The 12,252-nt window shown below is 34.4% G+C and overlaps 1 protein-coding gene across 1 annotated transcript; it reads right to left on the bottom strand.

Moving 5' to 3' along the window:
- Positions 1–2,800: 2,800 nt before the first annotated feature.
- LOC110008282 (patatin-like protein 2) lies at positions 2,801–6,497 on the bottom strand. Its single transcript, XM_088864023.1, has 7 exons — positions 6,139–6,497; positions 4,985–5,166; positions 4,689–4,875; positions 4,415–4,576; positions 3,977–4,279; positions 3,587–3,762; positions 2,801–3,127 (listed from the first exon to the last, which is right to left on the bottom strand). The coding sequence occupies exons 1-7, from the start codon at positions 6,277–6,279 to the stop codon at positions 3,055–3,057; spliced, it is 1,224 nt and encodes a 407-aa protein (XP_088720149.1). The 5' UTR covers positions 6,280–6,497; the 3' UTR covers positions 2,801–3,054.
- Positions 6,498–12,252: the final 5,755 nt, after the last annotated feature.

The following is a 12,252-nucleotide window of genomic DNA, read 5'->3' as shown; positions in this document are numbered from 1 at the left end:
CTTTTTATGAGTCTAGATTGTCATAAAATTAGTTGCAGTTTTAAATGATCTTTAAATTTAATGATATGCCCTTAAAGGTGGACAGTATTCATCTTAGATAACCAAAAATAGTGATGTCTATTGCATTGATATATAACATGATATTGACATGATAATGTTTCTTGAATTGATAAGCATGATAATATGAGATAATGATGTCTATTACATTGATATATAGCATGTTATCGATATGATATTGTCTCTTGAGTTGGTAAGCATGATAATATGACATAATGATGTCTATTGCATAGATATATAGCATGATATTGACATGATGATGTCCCTTGAATTATTAAGCATGATAATATGACATAATGACGTCTATTACATTGATATATAGCACGTTATCGACATGATAATGTCTCTTGAGTTGATAAGCATGATAATATGACATAGTAATGTTTTTTGTGATTATATATATAGCATGCTCTGAACATGATGATGTTTTTTTTTTTTTTGTGATATGTACGACATGCTTCAAATATGATGCGTGTGCATGGAGACATGGTTTTGTTATATGATCCGTGCATGATGATATGCTTTTGATAAGATATATGTGCATGATGACATGCTTCTGATAAGATATGTGTGCATGGTGGCATGCTTCTGACAAGATATGTGTGCATGGTAACATGCTTCTGATAAGATATGTGTGCATGGTAACATGCTTCTGACAAGATATGTGTGCATGGTAACATACTTTTAATAAGATATATGTTCATGGTAACATGCTTCTGATAAGATATGTGTACATGGTAATATGCTTTCGAGAAGATACGTAACCATGGAGACAAAGTTCTATTATGATCTAATGAGATATTTGTGTCGGCAACTATGATCTTTCCATACTCTCTATGATAAGATGAGAGTTAGGAGTGTGTGTGTTTGGGTGGTCGCTCCCCCAAACTTATATGAGGCACTACTCATTGGGACCCCTTTGGCAATGTAATGCTCTCTCGTCAGAAGGGCACAAGAGAGGGCCAAGGCTAGTGCCTATCAAAAGCCCCAAAGTGCATTGGGGAACGTGTATAAGAGAGGGCCAAGGTCACTGCCTATCAAAAGCCCCAACATGCATTGGGGATCATATGCATGTGGGAGACACCACGCAACGGATTTACCCATTGGTGATGTTTCTTTCTTGATTGTGATGGTAGAGGCTCTACGTATCAAGATTTAATTGTCATGATGGGTGAGGATTCTACTTCAGGAGTTAGTTGGTATCTCTTGATCTTGATTATGCTTATCACATACATGCCTAATTGTTTTGATCTGTTATGATGCTCGTGCCTAAATGATTTGATCGACTTCTTGTTACAATCATATATGATTAATATAATTAGTTATTATTCCACCATGAAACATACCATGCATGACACGTTTGTTTAAATATGAATTTGACACATGACTGTATGTTTTGTAAGACTTGCATATATAATATTTGTAAGAATGAAAGCATGGCATCTAGATCTTATTTAGTTGGCTTTACAGCTCATTCTTTTAAACTTTTCTTCCATATAGAGTGATAGCCAGCGTGATTGGAGTGACATATCCTGGTGGTCACGCTTGGGGTCCCTTATAACCATACTGTTGAAGCTTCATTTTCCAATATATGTTTTGGTTGGCAGTCAACCATAGAGTCCATTTTGATTTGGTAGTATGTCTTTATGTTGAGTTTTTTGTGCCTTGGACCTATATGTACTATTTTGTATTGTTATATATATTTCGGGACTTATTTGTCCCACTGACTATGGTTATGTATATTGTGTTTCATTTTTTGTTTCTTTTGTGGCAGGCTTTGATACTTGTAATTCCTTCTTTGTCAAAGTATTGAGTGCTCTCCAAACTGAGTGGCACTTGCTACCTATGGTCATGACCCAACGCCATTTGGTCCTTCTGCTGGCCTAGGCCTAGCCCTTTGTGGGTCCGGCTGGGACAGTAAGGCCGTGACACTATACACCTCAGCAGAGTAGTGTTGCTGAGCGTCAAAACCGTCACATTCTAGAAACTGCACGAGCTCTACTCATGTCATCCTCAATTCCAAAAACCTTATGGGCTGAAGCTGTTCTTTTTTTAGGTAATTTAGTGAGGAAGATAGGCCCCTACCCCTTTTTTCAAGTAGATTAGGAGTTAGATTTTTTTAAGGTGGTAATTTGGTGGTGTTAGTGATAAGAATGGAAATCACAATGGGATGACTAGGTGTAGGGATACTACCATTTCAACTTTGTGAGGCATTAATTTTCCCCGCTATATATTTTCAAGAGTAATTAATGTACAGATCCTAAAAAAATTTTTAAAATACAAAATGCTTCGTTTAGAAGTAAAAATTATAAAGCATGTCGGTCAACCGCATTTTTTTTTCTTTTTTCTCTATAGGTAAAAATTACAAAATGATCCCATCCTTAGACCTAATTTTAACTTTTTTTCTTTTTTTATGTTTTTCATTAGTACGGAAACTAAAATTAAAATTAAAACTAGCAAAAACACTTAAAAAAAATTTAAAATTCTGTCGGAGGATCCTTGGACCGAGGGGCAATTTTCGAAAAAATATAAAACATAGATTGACCGATATTCTTTGTAATTTCTGCCTATAAATGGAGCATTTCGTAAAATATAAAAACATAGATTGACTGATATTCTTTGTAATTTCTGCCTATAAACAGAGCATTTCGTATTTTAGAAAAAATTTAGGGTCCATACGTAAATGACTCTATTTTCAGTAGCAAACATTGTCATGTTTAGTCTCCATTCACAAGACAAATAATTACAAGGAATAAAAACATATTGCATACTATTACTAGTTTAAATAAAACATACATACATAATCAGTCCAGACTTGTCATGACTGCTTAGCCTACATACAACCAATATAATGAATAATATGAACTTACAAATAACCAGCATAAAAGAATAGACATGCATACTCTGACTAATATGCCCTTTGCCATTGCATTACAATGAATAAAAAACTAAAATAGATACTTTTTCTTTTCTTTTTTTTAACAATGGCATGATGTATTATTCGATGGAGGGGCTGTGGGGTGATCGTTGCATACGGAGTCTTCTCTCATCCGACAGCAACTTAGCAAACCTACAAGAAGATATCAAGACACTATCAGAAAAACCATTATTGTAACTGATATTTTTTGCTAGGGATTTTATATCGTAAAAGAAAAACAAAGCTCAATTACACAAGGAGCATATTTAGAAGTTCATAAGAGTTTGGTGTTTTTTTCTTTTGGGATTTTCTAAACATTAAAACGATTGGTTGCGTTGATTCCCTCGGAGAAACTTTTTTTTTTGTTGAGGACAAATACAAAAATGCAGAAAATAAGAAACAAATCCTAATAATTAAGGGCATTATATGTTTGGTTTCTATAACAGTTTTTCACATTTGGAATACGAAGAAACAATGGGAAACATACCATTCACAATTTCATGTCTGAATATAGAAATATACACCAAGGTTTTGTCATGAATGTTTAATGTGATTGGGATGACTTGACATCTAAATATCAATAGGAAAAACCAAGAGAAAGGAAATGGTTACCTGGTTAATGCTTGCTCATTAGTTCCTTCACCTTCTACTGGTTCAAACAGACCAGTCTCCATATTTAACCTAGAGACTGGTTTTTTCAGGAGATCACTACCGATCATCACAAGATTTTCCAGATTTTCTTTGGTTGCGATGTCAACAGAGGATGCATGGCCAGTTAATGTATCATCCTAAGCACAAAAATGACAGCAACATTATAATAGCAAGGAGATCGATATAGGGCTATCTACATGTATGGATTCGTCTATACACTTGTGTTTTTGTGAACTGTATTCATATGAACACATTTCAGCTATCGGTGTATGCATGTACATGCACATTAATTTATACAAATGTGTGCGCATAGACACAAAACATAAGATAAGGAGAGAGGGATTTACATACTTGAATGCGAAGATAATTACGTTCAGAATGAAGAGCTTGGAAGACCACAGAGAGATGGAAATCTACCATGTCGGAACTAGCATGAGTAAATGTGTCTATTAATGGAGTGCCTCCATTGTGGTATAACCACCCTAGAACACCCCACTTTGCCGCATCTTTAGCACTATAGTTATCAGTAGATTTTGGAGAACCAGTGCCAAGAGAGATCACAAGAAATCTACCATAATCCATGGGCTTGATAGGGAAGAAATCAGGGTTCTTCCGAAATATCTCTCTCGTAACCTCGCCCACAGCCACAAGTGTCTACAATTATAAGATATAACTGACCATAATGAACTATTCCTGATAACACAATGCTTAAGAAATATCTACAATTTTAAAGTACCAAAATAACTATTCCACTTAGCATGTGAAAGGAAGAATACTTGATTTTCTTACAGGATTATTAGCAGCCACCCCTCCATCAACCAAATGGAAGTTCTTCACCATCCCATCAGACCCCATGGTCTCAAAGTAATGGGCAGGAAGGTATGTTGGTGCGGCTGATGTGCTGATGCAAATGTCTGATAGTAACGCATCCTTGATACTGTAATCTCTTAACTGAAGAAAGAAAAAGGAAACATTCGTAAATATTAAATATTTAAGAAATTTGGCAATAGAAAATTTACATCAAAAACTATAAGAAAGAAAGAAACTAGAGAACTGCCATAACCTGATAAGTGGAAAAGACAGCTGGTTGCATGATTCTAATGTCAAACGTAGGGACGACAATGTTGGTTAAAGTCTGGTGTAACTTCTTATCTCCCAACTCACGTCTGATGAGGTCATGAAGATACTTTCCGTCATATTTTGGCCGAGATACGACTCCCCAAAGCTTCGTGGTCGACGCCAGAACTCCACTGTAATCACCAGTAAAGCAAAATGGCATCATTCATCAAAAAAATGGATCAAAAACAGATCATGTGAGATAAGACAAGGACATTCATCATTAGGAGATGAGATAAGGACCTTGATTGAGGAAAGATCTTAGGACAATGTTCAAGGTAAAACGTAGGAATGTCCTTTGCGGCATAAAGAGGGCGATTATCTTTCCCTGGGGTGGCGAGCATGGCTGTTACTAGGCCTCCAGTGCTTGTCCCGGCGATCACGTCGAAGTAATCAGCAATTCTTACATCTTCACCATCCAATATCTGTTAAGAGGATGACAATTCTCAGTAAAACTCGCCTGTACCAGGGATTGCAATTGAATTGATATCTACCCCCTTTGCAATTTGGGTCTTATCCCTTATAATTCGTTAGCATGGAAGTGGCACGGGCAATGTAAGTTTGCAACGTTGCAGTTGTGTAGCTACAATCTTCAAACTGGATACATGGGTTGATAGTTTGAGTGTTGAAAATTGCAACATAACGTCCCATGTCTAAATTCAATGGCTTACCATCCCATAGTTGTAATAGTCGTACGCTATTCCTAGATCAACTACACAGCGCCAAAATTTCAGATTTACTGGATTTCCAAATAATTTAAAAGCCATATTATCTAGACTTTTCATCAAATTAGCCCAAATTCAACATGGCTTGGGGGCATATAACCTTCTATGAGCTTGTCTTAGAAAATTATATATATATATATAAATATATATATATATATATATATATATATATATATATATATATATATATATATATATATATATATATATATATATATATATAACCATAAGCATTGTGTAGTGGCTACCAAAGATATATATATATATATATATATATATATATATATATATATATATATATATATATATATATATATATATATATATATATATATATATATATATATATATATATATATATATATATATATATATATATATATATATATATATCGTAAATAGTAACTTTGCAGGGGCAATAAGGGAGGGTCTAACATGGAAATAAGGGCATCCATGGGAATCTCCTGTCATTATCCATTTTGTTTGTATGGACTTTTTGTTATTTGAGTAGGGAAGCAAAGAAAAACCAATACCTGTGAACACTAAGAAGCAATTGTGACTACGGTTTGCTCTCTCTCACACAGTAGATAAAAGTGCAGGATGAATTAAGGTTTCGATTTGAAGCTACGCAATTAAAATAAATGTATAGTGAAGAGCAGGATGAATTAATACTTGGAGCTGGTGCTCGAGGAAGCTGAGGATCGTAGCGGGGATAGTCCCTCTTATTCCACCTCCATCGATGCTTAGAATTGTTATCATCTCTCCATAAGTTGGAGGCTGGTTCATGCTCCACCTTCCCCCTTCCATCTCCATTCAAATGCTGTAAAGCCAATTACTGTTATTGGGTTGGCCCCCAAAACCCCAGGGCCCAAAGGTGTGAGTATGTAAGAGAGATAGATATAAACTGGGCCAAATGACAAAATTAGAGTACGATGTAGAGAGGTTGGGATAGGTAGAGAGAGAAAAAGATAGGTCAAATTATGGTAGAGAGAGGGAGGATAAGGTGGGCTTGTAGGGAAAGAAACAACTATTGAGCCAAAAAAGAAGTGGATTGGGGCACTTATAGAACAAGAAGCATAGGCAATAGGGGCAATATCATGGGACGGTCAACTCATGAACATTGGAAGATTAACATGAAATGGTCAAGGAATTTAGTTGGAAATAATCAGCCAAATTTGGTCTGAAATACCTCGAATATTCATGTGCTTATTTCATTGGAAACTGTTTCTTTTTTTTTTTTTTATTGGGTAAGTATTAAAACAAATTTTGGGTAACTAATTGGAAACGGTTTCTTGCTTGGTGTGATTCCAAATGGCTTAATAGGCCTTTTAATGTGTTAATAACTTGGTATCCCATTGGCTAACCTTGTCAAAGGAGGCATGTTTCGTATAAATTTATCTTTACTATATGTGGCACGTGTCATAATTTGAGGTATAATAGGGATTTCTTACCTAGGTGAATCTCATCAATAATTATTTCAGTCTCTTTCCTTTCTTCAGCATTTGTTTCCACACTTAAGCGTGTTATTTTAAATGTGACCTTATATTTTCACATCGTTGAGTTTCTAATGCTATATCTACCCAAAAAGAAAAACAAGTTTTTAAAACATTAATGGAAACTCGTAATAATAATATCTATGGTTTAACAGTTCAGAAAATGAAAAAGAAAGAAAACAATTTGGAAACAGTAAAAGTTCATATAAGGTGTCAACCAGTGTTATTATGATCTGCATGTTCACTGTGACCCGTGATGGGCCTGGTCTAATCAAAACCGGTCTAATCGTCAATCGAAACAACTTGATCTGATCTTTCGAATATAAAAAAGACAATGTGAATAATAATTTAAAAATATATAATACATTAGAAAAAATGTTCAGTTTGTTCAGATGGTCAAATTGGTGGAAACCGCTTGTCAGACAGGCCAAAACCGATCAAACACTGGTATTGACTTTATTTTTCTTACTAAATCCGTTTCTTACTCTAGACTAGACCGGCCAAAACACTGGTGAAACCGCCTCTGTTCTTAATAACTATAGTGTTAACCTTACACTATTAAAGTAAAGTTTACCTTAAATCATCTATAAGAGAGTGTTTTCATGCTGGAAAACCTCCAATTTGAACATCTTGATTTTAAGATGTATGTCTATGAAGAAAAAGAGAATTTTATGCTCTATCGTCACAAATTCTCTAGACAATTTAGAGATCTCCTTTTCTAATGAGGTATTCTTCTCTATATTCTTCTCTCTTTTTGGAAAACGATATCACGTCACCATATATATATATATATATATATATATGCTCATAAAAAGACTCATCATATAAAAATAAAAATAAAAATAAAAAATGAAATGCAGGATATTTTCAAAAGGTTGGTGTACAATCTCTCTCATGATTTCTTAGTAAGCAAGTAGGATTAGAGAGACTGACCTAGAGACTCGTTCGTCTCCCCTTGAACTATACAAAAGAATTTTCCAATGAAATGCAGGATATTTTCAAAAGGTTGGTGTACAATCTCTCTCATGATTTCTTAGTAAGCAAGTAGGATTAGAGAGGCTGACCTAGTGACTCGTTCGTCTCCCCTTGAACTATACAAAAGAATTTTCCTCAATTTTGGAATGTCCTAAGTGTTGAAAGTTAAGAGAAGGAGGGTATTGATCTTAGGAATATTTGTTGAGTAAAACATTTGTTAACCTTTGTTTTTTTTTGGGAAGCAGCAAGAGGAAGTCTCTTTCATGATTTCTTAGTAATCTCTTTCATGATTTCTTTGTAGCAAGTAGGATTAGAGAGGCCGACCTAGTGACTCGTTCGTCTCCCCTTGAACTATACAAAAGAATTTTCAATTTTGGAATGTCCCAAGTGTTGAAAGTTAAGAGAAGGAGAGTATTGATCTTAGGAATATTTGTTGAGTAAAACATTTGTTAACCTTGGTTTTTGTTTTGGGAAGCAGCACGAGGATGTCACACATGCAGAAGCAATGAACCATTTATACTTATCCTTGAACCATTCATACTTCAGTTTACAATCCTTTGATTTTTTTAATGGTTTTTTTACTTTGCAATTTGCAATCCTTGCTAGCATGTAGGGAACCATTTATACTTATCCTTGAACCATTCATACTTCAGTTTACAATCCTTGATTTTTTTAATGGTTTTTTTACTTTGCAATTTGCAATCCTTGCTAGCATGTAGGGAAGCCGTACGGTGTTTATCTTGAAGGATTGATAAGAGCTGCACGTCACTAAGACGTAGGCCCAGGGAATGAGGCCTGGTCTTAACTAGGAATTTCAGCCTGCAAAAGCAAACAAGATAAACGAGAGAGAGAGAGAGGTTAAGCAGAATGCGTAGGGGCTGACTTCCCCACTGATCTACCCAAAAAAAACAAAGTCTTTTTTATTAATGTGCCCAAAGTTCCGATATTTGCCAATAATATTTATCCAAATCATTTATGAAAAATTATTTCATGTGGGCTGGACTGCATTTCTATAGTATGAGGTCCAGAGGTATAAATCATTCATTTTAAAGATGGATGCAAATAGGTGGTCCATCCAAAAACAAGTGTGAGTAATGGTCCAAATGTTTTTTAATATAATTATTGTTTTTAGTCTTAAAAAAAAAAACATTTTTTTTATATTTATAATCTCCATGTTAAAGATTATATATTCTCTAAAAAATTACGATCAAATTATAGTTAAAAAAATATTTATTGCCAAGCCCGCATTTCTACAATATGAGAGTTGGACGCATAGCAACCTTGCCCATCATTTATGGTTGAGGATATTTAAAATAGGGTTATGTTAGGGTGTTCAAACACTAGAGAATTTTATAATTGTACTTAATAAATTTTGGATACTTAAATATCCTTGTTTTGAGTTGTACTCAACAAATTTTGAATACTTATATACCCTTGTTTTGTACATGGAGTATTTTTTTAATAATGGTGTTTTTGGTCATTAGGAGGGGTATGACATCATCTACATAGAATGTGACATCACTCACATCGAGCACATTAATAATGATGTCACACCCCTCCTAATTACCAAAAATACCCTTACCAAAATAAAACAAGGGTATATAAGTATCCAAAATTTGTTGATTACAATTATAAAATACTCTCTAGTGTAAACTGCCTAACATAACCCTTTAAAATAAACTAAAAAAAGATAATGTAAAAAAGGATAAGTGACAAAAAAAAATTAATAAAAATAAAAAAAATAAAAAATAAAAATAAAAGAAAGAAAGGAAGGAAGGAGAGGAAAAGAAAAGAAAAGGAGAAAAGGAACTCACCAACATTTGCCAACAACTTCTAAATTGTATATAAAAAATTTATACATTGCTACCATTTACATATCTTTGAGCAGCATAAGTGATTCGGACAAGGCATACCTTTCCAATCACTTTAGAGAGCAATGTATGAGATTATTTAATCACATAACATTGTAGGAATGATTCGCAAAAGGTGTCTGACGTAATGTATTAGATGGTGGGTTACAACTATAATTTTCAACCAATAGAGAAGGGGGGTAAGAAATGAAATTATTTTTATAAAGTCGTTCCACGAATAAGGGATGCGGCACCTTTTTCACCTAACCATTATCCGATGGACAAAGTTAGCCGAGGCTCTAAACAATCAAATTAGAACCTACCTCAAAATTTTTATAAGAAGAGGTTGTTTTGATGCTCAAATATTATCAAATTGATCATCTTGGCATCAAAATGCATGGAAATAATAAAAAAAAAATGGATTTCAAGTTTTTGAGATAGTGCATCTTGCAACGCATTTTCGGACCGTCAATTTTCAAGATTTTCATGATCTACATTATTTTTGAAGTTTTAAATTTTATAATTATATATAAAAATATATTTTAAAATTATCACAAAGATTTTTAGTATTAAAATCATATTTCTCGATACTATTTGAAAGTATGCTTTACTTTGATTGTTTAGAGCCTCGGCTCTATACAAACCTCAACCTTATAAGATTGATAAATCCGGGCAAATTAATGAACCAAAGAGTGATACGAAACCATAGGGAGAAAGGAGTTCCGTGTCTTGGTTGTTCGGCGCCACCAAAAAAGCTGGAGTTGGATGGAAACAATGACACGAGAAAGACCATGGCGTCTCTCTTTGTGGTCCCTCTTCGTCTCCAAATTTCATTGGACGTTCGGGCCCCATGATAGGGACCATGATTCAATCCCTTTTAAGGATAGGGTTTCTCCCTCCTTATGTGCACGTGTGGATATGCCCATATAGTAAGGTAAGGGCGTATTTGGTAACTAAGAAAGTTTGTTTTTTTGGAAAATCTTTGAGAAACTGGAAGCCGGGGATAAAACGTAAAAGTAGCTAACCCTCGTCGGAAGCTGAGAACTGTAGTTTGGTAACCTGTCTGTGAAAACCAGAGAAAGCTCTAGAGCTTGAGCAAAGAGAGATTGAGAAGAGAAAGAGAACATGAGGTTAAAGAAATAAAATGGGGATGAGGTAGTTTTATGTTTCCCCCATTTTCCCAAGAAATCGACAAAATACCCTTTAGGGTACTCTATAGTTGTCCCCTAAAAAGAGAAAAGTGTGGAAACAAGAGGGAATGCTGGTATCTGAGTTTTCGCACTTTTCCCATTTCCAAACTAAGGAAACTATGGTAACTGAGAACACAGACCATTTTCTCTTGTTTTATCAATTACCAAACAGGGTGTAGGTGAAAACAAAAAGATTGGAAGACATTTCTTGGATTCCTATAATGTGACGTGAACTCTTGTTAGCAAATCAAACGTAGTATTTTGCGTGATGCATTGGTTTGGTGTGCGTGTTGCCAAATTTAGCGGAATATACATTTCCCCACTTAAAAGATTGAAGTTTTGGGATCCACTCAACCAATTCCTAGTTGATCATCTTCAAGAAAGATTTGGATATTGGGTTCTTTAGTTCTTAGATCTAATCGTCCAAAATCAACACTGGGTTCGGTATCATGCTATGTTACCGAGAAACGGATACGCGTGTCTATTTGTAAAATGGATGTGAATATAAAAAATGTGAACCCCATAAAAAGACATCTAGACACCACACGTGGTAGTGTCTTGTCAACATATATGCACATGTTCACATATATCCGTATTGAAATTTATATGTAGCATAACCGTATTTACATTTCGGACGAGCGCCGGTAAAGAAGTGAGTTAAAGAAAATAGAGTTCATCTAGCCACATGGAATACAAAAGTGCTTACAAGTAATATTGTGGAGTTAGTAGATTCAATGATACGAAGGAAATTAAACATAGTTTGTCAATGGGACACTAAGTAGAAAGGGAAAAATATTAAAGAAATAAATTGGTATAAACTTTGGTATATAGGAAAGGATAATAATAGAAATGGCTAGGCATAAAAATAGATAAAGATTTAAAAGATAAAATAATTAATGTCAAGAGACAAAGTGATAGGCTCCTATTAATTAAATTTGTATTAGGGTAAGAGATAATTAACTTAATTAGTACTTATACACCACAAGTAGGACTAGAGGATAGAATTAAGATATTTTTGGGAGGACATGGATAGACTAGTCTAAGACATACCAAATGGATAGGTGACCTTTTTAGGAGGGGACTTATATGTTCATGTTGGGAAGAATAGGAAATGATATACATGGGAGATATGGGTTGGTGAAAGAAATTCGATAGGTGAAACTATGCTAGATTTTGCTACCTAGCAATTGCAAACTCTTACTTTTAAAAGCGAGATGAACATTTAATAACCTACAAAAGTAGATCATATAAAAGCTAGTTAAACTTCGTCCTACTTAA

The sequence above is a fragment of the Amborella trichopoda genome, chromosome 4, assembly GCF_054954075.1.
Source record: "Amborella trichopoda isolate Santa Cruz 75 chromosome 4, AtrichopodaSantaCruz75HAP2 v2.0, whole genome shotgun sequence".
Lineage (NCBI taxonomy): Eukaryota > Viridiplantae > Streptophyta > Magnoliopsida > Amborellales > Amborellaceae > Amborella > Amborella trichopoda.
Note: the sequence above shows the minus strand (reverse complement) of the source record. Positions and strands in the feature narration are given on the sequence as shown.